The sequence below is a fragment of the Capra hircus genome, chromosome 28 (assembly GCF_001704415.2).
Source record: "Capra hircus breed San Clemente chromosome 28, ASM170441v1, whole genome shotgun sequence".
Lineage (NCBI taxonomy): Eukaryota > Metazoa > Chordata > Mammalia > Artiodactyla > Bovidae > Capra > Capra hircus.
Window position 1 is genome coordinate 2,637,465 of NC_030835.1, and position 17,888 is coordinate 2,655,352.

At 51.1% G+C, this 17,888-nt stretch overlaps 1 protein-coding gene across 1 annotated transcript in view; it reads right to left on the reverse strand.

Annotated features, from left to right (window-relative positions):
* WDFY4 (WDFY family member 4) overlaps window positions 1-17,888 on the reverse strand; it is a 253,777-nt gene that overhangs the window by 159,154 nt on the left and 76,735 nt on the right. The window contains exons 14-23 of the mRNA XM_005699347.3: window positions 13,064-13,278; window positions 11,719-11,813; window positions 10,431-10,668; window positions 9,959-10,035; window positions 8,694-8,915; window positions 7,879-8,057; window positions 5,533-5,764; window positions 4,333-4,478; window positions 2,688-2,799; window positions 1,666-1,856 (exon numbers count right to left, since the gene is read on the reverse strand). Coding sequence (XP_005699404.2) covers window positions 1,666-1,856; window positions 2,688-2,799; window positions 4,333-4,478; window positions 5,533-5,764; window positions 7,879-8,057; window positions 8,694-8,915; window positions 9,959-10,035; window positions 10,431-10,668; window positions 11,719-11,813; window positions 13,064-13,278 — 1,707 coding nt within the window. The remainder of the gene's footprint in view (window positions 1-1,665; window positions 1,857-2,687; window positions 2,800-4,332; window positions 4,479-5,532; window positions 5,765-7,878; window positions 8,058-8,693; window positions 8,916-9,958; window positions 10,036-10,430; window positions 10,669-11,718; window positions 11,814-13,063; window positions 13,279-17,888) is intronic.

The following is a 17,888-nucleotide window of genomic DNA, read 5'->3' on the forward strand; positions in this document are numbered from 1 at the left end:
TCTACATTAATCGTGTCAAATGTCAAATTGGAATTTGATTTGGCCCAGCAGTGCAACTCTGCTGTTTTGTAAGCTGGCTTTCCCCATCCTACAGATGACGATCTCAACTCTTCTCCTCTCTCCACAACTTCCCACCACCACCACCCAACCCAGTCCACAGCTGAGAGTTTAGACCCGAGACGCGAGCACTCTCATCTCCTCACCACCAGATCCACAAACACCTGCACTGCGTGCCTTCCTGCCGCGGGCCGGGCTTCCACTCGCCTGCGCTCTGGGACCCACCCCTTGCCTGCTCCTTGGGGTGACTCTTCTGTCCGAGCCTCACCCGTATTTCTCCTTTCTGTCACTTTGTTCCTGATAAGCACGGCAACAAGTACATAGGGTTTGTGTTCAGTTGTTCAGTCACGCCCGACTCTGCCATCCCACGGACTGTAGCCCACCAGGCTCTTCTGTCCATGGGATTTTTCAGACAGGAATACTGGAGCAGGTTGCCATTTCCTCCTCCAGGGGGCCTTCCTGACCCAGGGATAGAGCCTGAGTTTCCAGCATCTTCTGCATTGCTGGTGGATTCTCTACTGCTGAGCCACCAGGAACTAGTACAGATACACCATGCCAGATGCGCGTGATAGTAAGGAAAAGCAAGAAAAGCTGCTAGAGACGGAGGAGGCAGGGTGAGGGAGAGCAGGAGACACAGGCCGTGGTCCAGCTGCGGCCAGTGCTTGACGTGACACCAGACAGCTTTCTTCTAGGGCCCTGACTTGCGTGCCCGAGACAAGGAGGCTCTCTCCTGCCCTCACTGGGCCCAGAAGGAACCTGCAGCTGTTGTGCCCCAGTGACTTTGTCTAGACTCTGACCCTAGCTGCTGCCCTCCGTGATTCCTTTCTTGGCTGCCTCTCAGCCAGGCAGGGCACTCCTGGAGGACAGTGTCCACGTCTCATCTGACATTATGAACAGTAAATAGCCATATAATCATGGTGCACACACACGGCAATTACTCTGAGCAGCCAGTCTTCTAAGCACTCGGCACACATTAATTCTGTAATCACGATCCTACACAATACGCGCTGTTATTATTCCTATCTTACACAGAAGAGAGCTGGGCACAAAGGTTAAGAACTAAAGTTGGCCAACATTTCTAGGGCATTTCATCTGGGCCAGACATCATTCTAAGCCCTTCACCTGTATTAAATCATCTAGTCGTCACTGCAACCTCATGATACAGGAGACCCAACAGATCGTATTATACGGATGTGGAAACCAAGACAGAGAGGGTAAGTAACTCAGGACAAGTTAAATAGAAAGCAAGGAAGAGGCTCAATTCCAGCCTAGCACTCTGGTTCCAAGGTCTGGGCTCTTAGCTGTCATGCTAGATGCCAAGTAGGGGGATCGCAGATGATTCTTGAATTCATCAGTGAAAGCTGCTGGCAGCGACAGGCAGGTGGGCATCCCCACCCTGATCAGAGCCCCTCTCCGGCTGGCTGTCACCTGGCCCTCTGCTCTGGTGAGGCTGAGGGACCGAGGAACTTTCCGTTTGCTTTCTCCAAAAGTCAAACTGATGGGAACGTCTACTTGGGCCAGCAAGGCTCCGCCCTGTTCCTCAGGGACGACAGCTTCCTGCTGGGGGGTAGGCAGCATCTGCAGACTCAGGCGGGAGGGCGGCCATACCTGGTACCCACGGATGTGCTGCATCAGGCGGTCACACGCGGCGTTGCTGGTCAGGACCAAGTGCAGGACTTTCACAGCCGCGTACATGCTGTGGTCGTCCGTCGCTAAGGAAATGAGGCCCAGGAGGATGGCGGGCCCGCCAATGAAGTCCAGGCTGCTGGCAGCAGGGCTGGAGTGGAACACCCTTACCCCTGTGTGGGACAGAGACATTCCTGAGCACACCACGGCTCCGTTGCAGTGGAGCCTCCTCTGGCAGCACGCAAGAGCTGTCAGGGACATCACCCACTTACAGCTGTGGGGCCTGGGCACAGGAGGCTGGGAGGAAGAGTAGGGGCTCTAAAAGTTCGAGGTCACTGAGAGACCCTGTGCTGAGTCCTGTCTGGGTTATAGAAGGCTGAAACAACCCAGGGGGTCTCAGACCGCCGCCCTCTGTCTTGGCCCAGCGTGCCAGATGAGCCAGCCGCCCTCGGAGCTGGCTGCTCTGACAGCCTCTGGCTCTTGTCTGGGCTCTAGATTCTGCGGCACTGGCCCCTGGCACCAGCTCTCTGTTTGGCCCTTGCCTGATTGCAAGGCACGGTCACCAGTTGTTTTTTTCACCCAAACCACCACCACAGTTGCCTCTGCTCAGAGGCCCCACTCTACTCACTATATAGGCCCCGTTGTGCGTCGGTGCCAGCTTGGTTAGTAGCAAGCTCACTACCAGTTGTCAGACACAGCAGAGTGATTTGATCTCTGCAGGGAAGTTGACTCTCTGGTGGGGTGAACTCTCGACTCTCACTATCACCAGCTGAGCTTCTCAGCCCACGCAGTCTTGCCTGCTGCTGCTGCTAAGTTGCTTCAGTCGTGTCCAACTCTGTGCGACCCCATAGACGGCAGCCCACCAGGCTCCCCTGTCCCTGGGATTCTCCAGGCAAGAACACTGGCATGGGTTGCCATTTCCTTCCTACCACCCCAGAATTCCAGGCTGCACAAGTGATGCCAGCCACATGCTCTTCTTCCCAAATAGCCGTAAAAGATCATACCTAATTGGCCCACAGCAACAGCTCCAATGGTTCGAAGAGAACCCGAGAGGTGACCAGCACAATTTCTTAGCAAGAACACAGGCACGGCACTGTCACGGGATGAAATGTTCATCTAGAGAAATTGGCAACAGTTAGTCCTAAGCAGGAGAAGGCAATGGCACCCCACTCCAGCACTCTTGCCTGGAAAATCCCATGGAGGGAGGAGCCTGGTGGGCTGCAGTCCATGGGGTCGCTAAGAGTCAGACACGACTGAGCAACTTCACTTTCACTTTTCACTTTCATGCATTCAAGAAGGAAATGGCAACCCACTCCAGTGTTCTTGCCTGGAGAATCCCAGGGATGGGGGAGCCTGGTGGGCTGCCATTTCTGGGGTCGCACAGAGTCAGACACGACTGAAGTGACTTAGCAGCAGTAATCCTAAGCAACTTTCCTGGAGAGGAGGAGGTCTTGTTCAGGAGCTCCTGGAGGGCAGGCATCCTGAGGCCTGGCACTCCGTTAGTGTGAAAGTGAAAGAAAGTGAAGTCGCTCAGCCGTGTCCGACTCTTTGCGATCCCATGGACTGTAGTCTACTAGGCTTCTCTGTCCATGGGATTTTCCAGGCAAGAGTACTAGAGTGGGTTGCCATTACCTTCTCCAGGGGATCTTCCTGACCCAGGGATCAAACCCAGGTCTCCTGCATTGCAGGCAGATGCTTTACCCTCTGAGACACCAGGGAATATTACACCATAATATCCGTTAGTGTAAGCCATTGGATAAATAATAATTGAACCAAGATCAGAGGGACTGAAGCCAAAATTCAGGTTCTTTCCTGCCTCCCAGTTTTGGCTTAATCAGAAAGGAGAACCTTTCATTATACAGTTGTGCCACCAACATCCCACATGGTCACTAATTAAACAAATGCTCACAACGAGGAGCTGATGAGAGTAGGAAGGCCCTTAGGACACTTGGAGGCATAACAGTGTTGAGACGCCCAGGGCTGCCTTCTTCCCAGTCTAGGGGCATCCATCTCTGCAAGCCCTGGCATCACTGGTCTCCAAGGGCCAGAAGACGGGACCCTGGCCTCTTCTAGCAGAAGACTCTGTGCTGGGAAGGCATAGAGTTGTGCTCAACAGGACTTAACCCCTGATCCCACCTCCTCAGGAAAGGGAGGGGACCCTCTGTCTGTCAGAATATAAACAAATGAGCCCACATTCATCAACAATAAGCAAAAGAGCTCTTTATGCAGGGGATTAGGAAATAGGAAATCTAATGGCCTCTTTACCTAACTAACTTGTCTGCTTGCTGCTTTGCCAATTTTTGTTTAAACACAATGACTCAAAGACTACTTTATAATCTTAGGGGTTAGAAGCCCCCAGGAAAAGGAAGTTTAATAGTGTTCTCAGTGTCACAGATGTTGTTTACCCATTCCATTTGTTCTTGCTCCAGAATGAAGAGAATGAAGAGCACCTACTTTCTTCTCTGAAAGAAGAGATTTGGTCTTGAGGAGTGTGAATGGGCAGGAGTCATAGAATATTTTCACAGATGAAGTGTGTCTGTTGGCACACACACGCACATGTGAATTGGTGTCCATCTAACCACTGAAGGCTGCAGCAAGCATGAGGCCTTTATTCCGAAAAGGGGCAGCGAGGGGCGTCAGCAGGCGTACCTCTTTGGCAATCAGACGGCTGTCCACCTCATTGTACGCGCTTCTGATGTCTGCAACACTGGTCACGGAGGAGCTGGCTATGTGAAGGGCAAAGGAAAGCTTTTCCTCTGCAACCAGGGGCGCCACTTCCACACCAGGATCCTCTCCTACAACAACACATCTTCAGTTCTTTCTGCTCTCGCTTTACTGAGGAGGAGATTAACCCTCAGAAGAGTGAGCATCTGCTGCCGCCGAGCAAAGTCATGGCTGAGCAGTGTTTGTCGCTGTTATATGCTATCACATTGCATGTCATATACTTTTGTCCCCACCTGTCATTTCTGACACATAGAAAATTGTAGAGAAATCTCACAATATTAACCTACTATAAAACAGAAGCACTCCAGGTATGAAGCTACTAAGTCTTGAGACATCTGTTGTGAGTGTAACCTCACCCCCAAAACCAAAGTGCTGGGCTGAAAGCCCTGTGGTTTTCAGTGAGCTGCGTGTCCATGGTAAACACCTCCCTTGGTTTTAGCACACAGGTGCTCACGCAAGGAGAGCTCTCTGTGCTACTAGGGAAGCATGGTGTAAACGAAGAGTTGATGAAACTTTGGCCCTCGACCTGGCCTCCTCGCGTTGTTCTTGCCAATGCTCGCTGCTAGAGGAAATGAAGTTCAAAGAACACATGAAGCCTAAAGACCACAATGCTCCACCGCGCTCAGCCACCCTGCACCACGCAAGAAGGCGTCAGAACACAGACTCATTCATCATTCTTCCCAGAGGAGAGCTGACCCCCTCGACTTGGCAGAGCACAGAGAGCATTACTCCCTGCTTGAACAGCCGACAATCGATACTGAAAATGTGGATGTTTTGTCTGCCTGTTTAATAATTGAAGACAACAGTATACTTTAGTTAAAAAGCTTCTTCATTAAAAGGAATGTAACTTATTTATCTCATTCTCTTCCCTCTTTCTTTGCTGATGATATTACCTACCTACTTTTCTCTATTACGTACTCTGGAATTGAAACCTACAGGAGATTGTCATTTCCTTTTCTGCGACATTTTCTATTGGCTTGTAAATGTATAACAATCCAATTACAGAGGGCTTCCCTAATGACTGGCCTGTGATGAGTTTTTTCCTTATAAATAAGCTATAAATAACTGGATGTCTATTTAAAAATGAGAATCAGCAAGGTTATTACAAATCAAAACACCCCATACCTTGGACGTGCACAGCCTGGAAGTTACCACAGTATCTTGGGCCAAGTTTGTTAATAACTTCCAGAGTTTCCATTGAGATGGCTTCTTCAAAGAAGTACGTGGGGCCCAGACGCCATGTTAATAATGACTTTTGTTTCCAAACTCGAGGGGTACCAATATATCCATAAACATCCACAAATGAGGATGGATCCATTGAAAGGAATGGTCCTGGTAAGGCCTGAATGTACAACATCTGTCAAAACAAAAAGGTGGGGGAAAGGGGTAGATGGGATGTATTTAATCTCAGAATGAATCAAATAAATACATACAACAAAAAATGATGTACCTTATTCATCTCTCAAAGTAAAAACTTTATTCAGAAACATTACAAAGATAACTCTCAAAGCTGAGAAACACCACATAAAACAGTTTATAAAAAAAATTCTGTGCGTATGTCCTCTCAGTTGTGCCCAAGGACTGCAGCCTGCCAAGCTCCTCTGTCCACGGGATTTCCCAGGCAAGAACAGTGGAGTGGGTTGCTATTTCCTCCTCCAGGGCATCTTCCCAACCCAAGGACTGAACCTGAGTCTCTTGAGTCTCCTGCAACAGCACACAGATATTTTACCACCAGCACCACCTGGGAAGCCGGTGGGAGTGAAAAATGGACATTGTGCCTTTGGAAGTAAATGTGATAAAGAAAATAAAGTGTCACCAAAAGGTTCATCTTTTTTCCAGTCATTTCACAAAGAACTTTAAAGTCCAGTGTTGGCACATTAATTAAGTTTTACCTACTAAATATAGCTACAGACTAGAAAGGGAGAAATAAAACTGTCCCTATGTGCAAATGGCACGTCCATGTAGAAATTTCTAAGGAATCCACAAAAAAACAAACTAATGAGTGAATTCATCAAAGTCACAGGATATATGATCAACACATAAAAATAAATTGCATTCTATAGACTAACAAAGAACATGCAGAAACTACAATTGCTCCCAAGAAAAATAAATACTTTTTTATTTTGCAAAATCCCATGTGAAAGAGGATGAAAGAAAGCTATAGATTAGGAAAAAATATTTACAAAATTACGTATCCAACAAAGGACCTTTATCTAAAATATTTAGATAAAACTCTTAAAACTCAATAGTAAAACAGTAAAAAATCCAATTAGAAATGAGTGAAACATATACACAGACATCACTAAAGAGGATATACAAGCTGCAAATAAGGTTCTAACATTTGAGAACAGCTGTTTCATCTCCAACCTAAGTCCATCTTTTTTCTTGCTCAACAAACCTGCATCTAAACACAGACCTTATGTTTATCCCGTTTAAATTTCACTTGCTGGAAAGTCATCTCTGTCAGTCTTGGCCCTTGGCCATTCTCCACGCCACATTTTGCATATTTTGACATATTTCCAGGGCCTCACATACCTTCTAACCTCCATGCTGACTCACTCTGGTTTAGCAGGCCCCCGAGGTTGGATGTTCATCTATGTGCCAACTCACTAAGCGACACGTCAGCCTTGTGACTATAAATTCCATACGACTCATCAAGCGTATGTAGCATGCTTTCTGTATGCCAGTCCTGTGCTAGGCGAAAGCCAGCTCCAGATATCAACAGGTCAAGGCTCTTAGCTTCACAGTACGTGTTCTGCTTCACAGAATCCAATCTATTCTACAGAACAAGACTGGATGCCAACATACTCTGTGCAAGAGGACCAAAACTAGCCCACTCTGTAATCATGCCTAAAGAGATTTAAAAAAAAAAGACTTTGGCTGACCACAAATGTAACCACACTTTCCGTCCTGGCTAACGTGAGTGACCACTGCTCTTTCTCCAGTGACAGTTTAAGCCCTTTCCCGTTCCTTGTGCTTCCTGATTAAAAGCTCTGAACATACAAAGATACCAAATTGTCTCTCTGACAGCACTCCATTCAGAACTGAGTGACCTCCACTTTTTTGAACCCTCGCCAAAATCACCTAAAGTGAGCCCAAATCCTGTTAGTTCCTCCTAACGCCTCATGACTCCGTGGTGAGCAGGCTAAGAAGGCTCTTGCTGCAGCAAGCTTCACAAATGCACCTCTTGTTCTGTACTATATGCATGCTTCTGGAGGGATTTGACTGGTGGGCATGGACAGTTCCTAACACCTAAAACAATACCTAACATACATTAGGTATTCAATGAATGTTTAACACGGGGAGGAAGAAAGGGAGGTGCGAGGTAAGACGAATCGTTAACAGTTGACGTCAAAAGTTAACTCTACACTTTGGAGGACCTTTTTCTTAGTGCTCTTGGTGAATCCTTCTTACCTCTGTGACTAGCAGGCATGGCCACGGGGCAAGCACAGCTTGGGGGAATCATCTCACCTTGGCTGAGCCGATGACCTGTCCATCCAGGTAGGTGAAGACTGTACAATTCCTTTTCATTTCCTTGGTGACGACCACAGCCAGGTGGTGCCACTGACCACAAGCCAGCAGCTGGCCACACCTGACCCGCAGCTGGCGTCCCGCAGAAGGCTCAGGGTCGTCCTCGGGTTCCATGACATCTGCACGAGAACACGAGCACCAGGCTCACCTGCCGCACCTGGGAGCAGCAGCCCAGCCCCGGGGGCCCCAGCGCCAGCGGAACGAGCGGCGAGCCGCCCTTAGAATCCTAACAGCGGCAGGAGCGTTCACGGCTGGAGCCCTTGCTCTGGGCCAGACACCGAGGTAGGTGCTATCACGATTCCCAGGCTACCATCCTGAGGCACAGTGAGGAGGGGCAACTTGCCTAAGGTTGCATAGCTGGAGTTCAGACCCAGGAGTCAGGCTGGGGGTCTACCCACCACTAGACTGCCTCCATAGGGACACACATGGGCTGGCAAAGTCCCAGAAGGGTAGGAGCTTAGGCGGCTGGGCTGTGTGTGAAGGACACCAGGCCAAATCCTGGGCCTTCCAAAGTCGAGGTCTCACTATGAAACGGGGCACAAAAACAGGCATGGCCATAACACCCTGGGCTTGGCCATCGCCGTCCACTTTGGGCCACTGCAGGCAGGTCAGCTTGAGATCCAGGCTGAGCTCTAGGCGGCAGAATCAGAATCAGCCACCTACCTACACAGCTGAGGGCAGGCAGGCACCCCAGGCTCTTGAGTCAAGAGCTGCTGACTCAGTCCCACATCCCCCAAGCGTGGGCGAAATCTCACCCAGGGGCTGAAACTCTTTCTCTTCTGTGGACACGACCAGGGAGAGGTCTTCCGGGCAGAGGCTGACGGAGAGGCAGGTGAAAGGCTGCTCGGTCCTGGCCAGGTGGCGCACCAGGGTCAGGAAGCGCAGTGGATGGCCCTCCGTGGCTGCGCTGTGCCTGCCGATCAGGAACCAGCAGGAGAAGGTCAGGCCACCGGGCGGAGGGAAGGGCCTGGCAGCGCCTGGGGTCAGAACACAAGCACTCCCTGAGGCTTTGTCCTGCTGTGCAAGCCTGTCTAGACTCACTGTGGCTCTGATTCGGCCCAGGGGTGGCCCTGCTGTGTGCCAGTACTGGGCCCTGCCTGACCCACACCCACTTCACAGTGACCCGTGCAGCACAACGCTCTTGTCTCCTTCCTTAATCGCAGGAATAAGTCATATTCCCTCCAGGACTAGAGCCTAGCTCTTTGGAGCCTCTCTCCAATTCTGACCCACCTATTATGCTGCGTTGCTAAGGGAGTAGAGAGAGAGCACATCCCTGAGATCCCCCACCACGTGGCCCACTGGTCAGCTGGTCTAACGCCGGCCTGTGTGCTATGCGGGGCAGAGGAAGCTGGACTAGCTAGGCCAAACCTTGCCTGGGGAGCGCTCACTCTAGGGATACCCAGGCTGGCAGTACAGGTGGGGCCCACTGTCCTCACTGAATGGGCAGAATCAGGCTTGGAGCTCTGCCCTGATGAGCTGTAAAGGCTCCTCAGCACCCACCCTCCCACAGAAGCCCAGACCCTGGCTCTCCTGACAGCGGGTGCCTGGTCTTCAGCTGAGAGCAGCTCTGTACAAAGCATGCCAAGGCCCAGCTGATCCCCACATGAGCCAAGGACAGGCTTGCTCCTGAGTGGCCATCGGCACTGGGCTCACATGCCTCTCTAGAGCCATCAGGTGGGGTGAGGTGTTCCTGCTGGCCTCTGGCAGCCATCGACAAAGGGCATCAAACCCAGGCTCAGCTTCCGAGTCAGCCGGCGAGCCCATCAGTGTTCCCTGAGCCCCAGTGTGTGCTGAGCTGTGGGCTGGGCCCTTGGGAGGCACCGTGAACAGGACACCCCTGGCTCAAGACAGAAACCACCAAAGGGAAGGATGAGTCCTCTACAGACACGTGGGACCAAGAGGAAGACTCATGCTTTCTGGAGATGCCAAAAGGAAATCTGAAATCGAGACTCCCCAAGGACTCACTCCCAGGTCAGGGGGAGGGGACCTCAGCAAGCTAAGCCCCCAGGGAAGCACATACCTGTCCCAATCCCTCCAGAGACTGAGTACTCAGTGCTGGCTCCCATCACCGTAGCCAGGGTCGGAACAAACAAACAGCTGCAATAGGAAAGGGTCTCAGATCACTGAACCGCAGGCCAACCTCTGATGTGACGTCTGCCCCTCTGTCTGGCTTCAGGGGCCTCACTCCCTCCTAGGTCATGGGGCCCCCAGGACACAAAGTGATTGATGCTGGCACCACGGCCGTAAGAAAGGAATCTGGCTGGAGGCTGGAGGGGAGGGCAGCCTGGAATGCAGTCAAGAGAAGGAGACAGTCCTGGCCTTAGATGGCCAGGGATGCTGCCCTTGAAGGCGGGGTGTCTGTGACCCAGATATTTTCCACAGCTGACTATGAGAGCTGATAGAATCTACAGTTTTGTAATCAACATTATAATTCACCCAAGGCACTGGGAAATCAGCGAAGTGTATTTCAAGCGTATGAAAGCCGGGCATACCCGTAGCCTTCCACGGACATGTCGAATTCCACGAAGGATGGAGCCAGGGCCGCCCTCTGAGGCTGCAGGTTGCGCGGCGAGGTCATGGAGATGAGACTCAGTGCTGTCTGAAGGGTGGAGGTCGAGGTCTGGGACGGCCCCGTGGGCCTCAGGGCCTGTGTGCTTGCTGGGGGAGGGCCGGCATCCCCGAGGGCCACTGCAGAACCCTCAGCGGGCACTGGCATCGCTGCCTGTGACCCTAGAGCCGCAAGCAGAAGAGCTGTGTCTTTGCTCAAAGCACTTCCACTCCTCTTCTGCCACAGTCCCCAGGGAGGGCTCTGCAGAGCGCCAGGCATGCCCAGCCCCAGGGGTGGCCTCCCGGGCCCTCCCGCTCACCCCCTTGCCTGGGACCTCTGCTGGTGCTGATAACACTGAATCAGTGGTGACAACCTGCCCCTCCTGGAAACTTCTTCTCCCTTTAATTCTATCATTGCTGCCACTCCTTTCTGTCCATGGGATTCTCCAGGCAAAGAATACTGGAGTAGGTTGCCATTTCCTTCTCCAGGGGATCTTCCCAACCCAGGGATCGAACCCGGGCCTCCTGCACTGCAGGCAGATGCTTTATCCTCTGAGCCGCCAGGGAAGCCACACCCCTTTCTGCTACACGTCTTCTCTTGCTGTCATTGGCTTGCCCCATTGGCTGTCCCTCAGGGGCTTCGTCCTGGCTCTCTGACCTCCATCTCTTTTCCACAACAGCCTGTCTCCTCAAAAGCTCTGTTTTCCCACCTCCAGCTCCTGGCCCACTCCTGACTCTCCATCCCTGCTTTTCAACTGGGCCTCCTAGCCTTAACATCCTATGCAGTCCATGGCTTTCTTTTCTCCAAGCTGCTTCCCTGGACCAGCATCGTGCCGGGTACCAGGCCAATGCTTTGTCCTCCAGACCCCCTAAGTCCTTGCTGAACTGTGAGCTGTGTGAAGCTGACACTGTTCTTCTGTCCAGGGGCAATACTGGGTACCCCTGCATATGCTGTGACAGGAAGGTTGCTGTGCTCCAGGCACAGAAAGGGGCCAAGTACATGCTCACCATCACCATCTTATATGGGGCTAAGTGTCCTCATCCTTCCAGATCTGGTCTTTATCTGGGGACCACGGATCTGATCTTACTGCTCGTCCTCATTTGCTCCATCGAGCAGCAGGCAAAACCATTTTTAAATCTCTCTGCTTCCCATATTCCATTAGGAATTCCTTACAGGAAATGCATGTTCTCTTTTAAATCCCGTTATCCGGCCCCTATTCTCTCTGTCCTCACCTGGGCATCCAGAGTCCCCTCCATGCACATGAGATGAACTGAGTTTTTTCTTTGCAGCCGATGGAGGTGAAGCAATTCCAAGGCCTAGAAACTGTCTGAATATCATAAAAAACAAGAGAGCCAAATGATGACATTTTTAGCCAAAATGTCATCTGAACACTCCAGTTCCATCTGAACACTTGCCCTAGATCCCAGAGCCTGCTGGTTCCCCCAGCATGCCTTCCCCTCTTGGCCTGGAATCCTTTTCCTCCGGCCATACAGAACCAGGGTGTCCCTGACCTGGCATTCAGACCAGGGAGCTGGTGAATGTAGGTGCTTTTGACTTAACCAGTGACCAGCTAGAAGCCCCAGACTGGACCTGGAGAGGGAAAGGATTTTGTTGGGAAATAACTTTGCCATAGGTTGTTTCTAAGTTTCTAGTGGACTTGTCTGATCAGCTGGACTAGGCACGGTGGCTTTGGCTGACAGCCCCATGAATAGAGGCGGAAGAGGCTGGCCTGGCCCCTGGGTCCCCTACCTGCTGGCTGAAGGGGCTGCCTTTGATCCTCCTGCACTTGGTCCTGCATGCCTCCCGGGGTCCAGCAGCTTGTGGGCCTGAGCACCACCCTCCCTCCATCCACACCCTCTAGGGCCACAGGTACTGGAGAGACCCTTGACCTCCCTCCCGCCTTTCTTTCCTCTGCTTCTGTCTTCTGTGTCTGCTCCTCCTTGTGCATCTTTGCTCGCCACTGAGACTGTCCAGGAAACATGTGGCTTCGCGGAGGGGCCACTGGGAAGGCCCACAGGACACAGTGGTGCTGCCTCTGTCCCCCTCCACGTCACGTGTCCCAGCCACGGCCCCCAATGCCAGTCAGGCTCCCTGTGGTCTACTCTCCCTCTGGCCGCCAAGCCTTCATCGCTCCCCCCACCATTGCCCCCTCCACCCCTTTCAGCAGGGTGTCTTCACACACCTGGTTCCCTCCTCTCCTGGGCTGGTGACCATCTGCACAGGCCGTAGACCTCAGCCACCACTGTCCCCTTAAAGCCCCCTCTTTACACCCAGTCTCCCAGCTGTGGTCCTCGCAGCTCCAGAGCTCCCACACTGCACTAGCATCCCCTCCAACACTTTCTGAACTCTCCGCAGGACCCCTGGCTTATTGCTTCACCCCCCAGACCATCAGCTCCGTAAGAGGAGCTACGTCCACTCTTGCGGGCTGCGCATTGCACGAGGACCGAAGACTCCAACCTGGGCTTGCAGTGGCCAATGCTGGGGAGGCAGGAGGAGCGCGGGGATACTCTCACTGTCCACTGTGCACAAGCTCGGCTACCAGGGGCTCAGCAAGATTTAACGCTCAGCACACGGTACCTTAACACGTCTGGTTCGATGGCTTGGGAAGCAAGCTTTTCAAAAATCCTGATGAGGCCCGAGTGCAAGGGGCTGCTGCTGGTGGCCAGGGCCTTGTGGCAAGAGGTCATGAGGGTCCTGAGCATCCCCGCCTCACACATGACCTGACGGTTCTTCTCCGACTTCACCATGGACTGGATGTGACCGGTCATGGAGCACTGGATCTCCCTGGAAAGCTTAGAGTAACCAAAGCAAGCAAGTGGTGAGCCCTGGAGGTCAGCATGTTTCGGGGGCCACTTTGGTCAGCTCCCAGCTAGGGCCTGAGCTGGTGGGAAGGTGAGGAGGCTGAGCGCCCCACAGCCTTTTCTCACCGAGCACAGTCTGTCTTGGGCACTCTCAGAGGTACCCTCCTCACACAAACTGCCAAATAGGAAGACAGCTTAAAACAGACTGCAACCGGCGGGCAAGAGCCTGCTTCAGCCTGAGATATGTGGTGGCTGAGCCATACGACATTTCTGAATGGCTACCATTTAAAATACTGGAGATTCCACACAGACGTCCTGACATGTGGCCTCTCCTAAAAGGTGGAAAGACCACTTTGCCATTGTGTGTCTGTTGAGAAGTAGTTGGAGCTGGGCAGCGGCCGTGCCGTCTGGAGGGTCCCACACCTTACCCTCCAACCACCGGCATCTCTCGCTGGACAGTCCCGGGTTTCAGTTTGCACCCTGGCCCAGAAGGTGGAATCCTGTGGCAGCTTCAGCCTGCTCCATCTCCTCAGGTCAAACCACCCAGCCTGCACAAGCTCCTGAAGTCACAGCTGCTGTGGAGAAGCCTCCCCTCCAGCCCACTTCCTCTGCCTGTCTGTCTGGGCTAAGTGCATTCAGACCCACAGACAGCTGCCCTCTTATCTTCCCCTTGCCGGATTTCAGCTCACTTTACCATCTTTATGCCCTTGAAGCCCACAGGATAGAGGCATAGAGTCAGCCTCGTCAGCATTTCAGCCAAATACATTCCATTATTTTCCTAATCTTCCTCTCTTCATAAAAAGATAACCCCTTGGCATTCCCCGCCTCCACCGAAAGGGAATTTCCTTCAGAAAATCTCTAAAGATTGTCGTTTTTTTTTACTTTGTATGAGATTGCCTGAAATCACCAGGATACGAGTTTGGTCTTAAGGGCGGTTTCTTGCAGCGGAGGCTATGGGGGCCTTCTTCTGCGGGTGAGGGTACCCGCCACAGCTGCCCCTCCCGCGGACGCCAGCTCCCCTGGGAGGTAGCTGCCCTGCTATGTAGCCCCACACGTATCTTTGTGTGTGCATACACGTGCACACATGTACATGCCCCCGCACACATACGTGAAAGCGGCGCACACACACACACGTATACCCCACCCCCGGACGACAGCCAGTGGGGCCCCGCCCTTCAGCCCCTGTGGTCGAGACCCCTCCCCCTTGAGACCGCTGCCCTGCGGGCTCATCCTCACTCAGCCTTCTCCTGCGTCACCCTGCTTCCCTCACCTCCCTCCTGAGCGCCCCTCCACAGACCTCACACACCGGTGCCCTGTCCGGACTCTACTTTGAGGAACACGGCCAAAGGCTGTGGCTTGCTTTACACGCTGCACACCTCTGCCCTGGACTCTGGCTTCAAGAAGAGGGGTCTGTGATGGAGTAGGTGATGTCTAGGTTAGCCCACCAATGCAAAGCCAGCAGTCACCCCGAGGCACTTACTTCAGGACTCTGAACCCAGCATTCATAATCACCTTCCTCTATCATCGCCTCCCTGTGCACGTAGTCATTCAAGGCCACCCTGCCCAGAGATGGTTCAGGGCATGTCTGTATCACCAAGGGACAGAGTTTAATAAGATGGCATTCTTCCTTAGACTGTGAACACAGTTTTGTAGCACATATGTTTCAAGGATTACAATGTATGGCGAAACATATATACACTGTTAATCATCCGTTTCTAGATCTGTTTTTTAAATGAAGGGGTCACACAGCTCACCCTCCCACCCTTCCATGCCTTTCAGAAGCATGACACCTACAGCTTTTTCCTCAAACTGATGGCATCTGGTGAAATTCCCATTGTTACAATATCTCCAGGAATATTCTCAACTTAAAAATTTAGACTACTTTTAGTTTAAAATGGAAACTACAGTAGAATGGGTTTCCAAGGGGAGTGCTTCCAGGTAGGATTTCATCACTCTACCGACATCACTGGTATCAAGGAGAGATCTCACTACTCAAAGAAGATGGTCCTTGCAATGAAATCTTTATGCCTCCCCCCATCACCTCTCAAATTCAGATGCTGAAACCTAACGCCCAGTGTGACGGCATTTGGAGGAGGGACCTTTGAGAGTATTGCGTCTGTTCTCAGTCATGTCCAACTCTTTGACACCCCGTGGACTGCAGCCCACCAGGCTCCTCTGTCCATGGGATATCCCATGCAAGAACACTGGAGTGGGTTGCCATTTCCTCCTCCGGGAGATCTTCCTGACCCAGGGATCAAACTCACATCTCCTGTGTCCCCTGCATTGGCAGCTGGATTCTTTGCCACTGCGCCACCTAGGAAGACCCTGAGGGTAGAGCCCTCATGAAGGGGATTAGTGGCCTAGGAAAGAGACCCCAGAAAACTTCTTTGTCCCTTGCACACTGTGAGGATACAGCGAGAAGAGTACCATGAGTGAGGAAATGGGTCCTCACCAAACACTGACTCTGCCAGTACCATGATCCTGGACCTGCCACCCTCCAGAACTGTGAGAAATGAATTTCTGTTGTCTGTAAGCCCCTGGTCCATGGCATTCTGTTCTAGCAGCCTGGATGGATGAAGACAATCCCCTTCTCTCTAACTGTGGTATCTGCACAGCCAGTGTAAACTCTAGAGGGACACGTAAGCCAACAGAGGCCAGAAACGGAAGGAAGAAATGCCAGATCCAAGTTACACTAAATGATCCCATGACTTTTACTTTAAGACATGCTTCCATGTGGAAATCGACCCAACCTCCTTGACCCCCTTCCCCAGATCTTTCTTCTGATGCTCTGAACATCCCTTCCTGCATCCATGGAGCCGGAGCCTCTGCTTTCCTTCCCCTCTGCTCGAAACAGAAGAGCTGCTTCCATCCTCTTGCCTAGAACCCTCCCTATCCAAGAACTTGATTATTTGGTAACTGCAGTCTTTTAATTTGGGGTGAGAGTTGGGGAGACAGTCTGCATGAAGCAAGATGCAAAAATAACAACCCAATGTATTATTAATAAGAATTAAAAACAAATGTCTACAATCTCCAATTTTTATTACCAGCACTTCACTTATTGCTTTGGGGACTTTTGGCTTTTTTGTTGTTGATTTTGCTTTTTTTTTCTTCCCCGCCACCAGAGTAGGAATACTGAAAATCTAAATATGCAAGAAATAAAAAGTTTTCAAAAGGGAAAAACAGAAATGCTGATGTTGTCTAATGATGCCACAACTTTATTCCAAAATTGCTCAATACCCCATAATGGAGGAGGGAAAATTGATCGTCCTCATTATCGCTGCAGCGCTGTCAATACCAATATTGCCTTGTTTTGAATAAAATGTGCTGTTTTTTTCAATGTTGGTTCCAGTAAAATGGGGTTTTAGTGAAAATATGAGCAGTAGCAGGAAACCAGTCTGGTTTCTCCCCCTACAAATGGATTGATTTTCCTAACGCGCATTACTTCCAATGCAGGAAGGGGATGGTGGTTCAATTAGGACTCGGTGGTAAGCGCTTAGGGTCACCAGCGGACTGGACCCGCAAGGCACATTATCACAGAGAGATGTGCGGGGCTGCCTGTGGGACTGTTCTGCTTTCTCCACTTAGCAGCTGTCCTTGTCCAGTTGTGGATGCTTAGTCTTTACCTTTCTCCCACCTGCCTCTTTCCTGGCCTAGATTGATACAGCAGTTCCAGAGCCCAGTGAGGGCTGGGTCTTGATGGAGTCGGTCCCTCCAAGGAGGTGTGGGCTCTGAGTACCGTAGTCCAGAGTGTGCCGTCTGGACATTGATCACACAACCCTGACGCAGACTAAAACCATCAGGTGACCAGCGTCTCCTTCCCCGAGACACTTGGAACTAGCGACTTCTACTGAGTTACTTAAATTTGGATTAGTCGGTTATTCCAATTTGGTTGTAGTGTTCTTTATTCGATAATTTTGGAAGAGAGGTCACTTTAAGTGACCTCAGCTCTTCAGGGATATCACAGGTAAATTGGACCCACAGATGTGTTTATTTGACAAGTTGCTGCACTTTTTGTCTTTGTTTGCTTAGAATTAGCTCTCTCTTTACATGGACATAGACTTTCCATTTTGCACAGCCTGATACACTCATTTGTGGTGTCCACAAAGCCTTGTAGGTATGGGAGGCTGTGATCTCGGTTTAGGTGTAAGAGGGTCCAAATTCCAATGAATCCGTAGAATCCATGTCTAAAGGCATGGCTTCCTGGATGCACTTGCATAAATTTGCAACAAAGACCAAGATGCACGTGGGCGCCTGCTCTAAATCTTCTGTTTCTTTTACGAATTACATCCATATGATGGCCAATATTTCCTGATAACAGGAGCCTGGGATCTTATATTTATAAAATATTAGTTTCTTTCCAACTTTACTTCCCAACATCCCCTTTGGTCTACCCTGTACTCTATGCCAGTAACATCCTCACCCTTAAATAGTTTTTTGACTAATGCCCAAAGTTGAGACTGTCCTTTCTCATCCCATCCCTTCGATGAAGCCCTAATTATTTTTCAAGAGACAATTCACATGTTCCTTCACTTAATAAAGCTTTTCTGACTATCCTGTGTCCACATGTGAATCATTATAAACATCACACTATGACAGGCTAC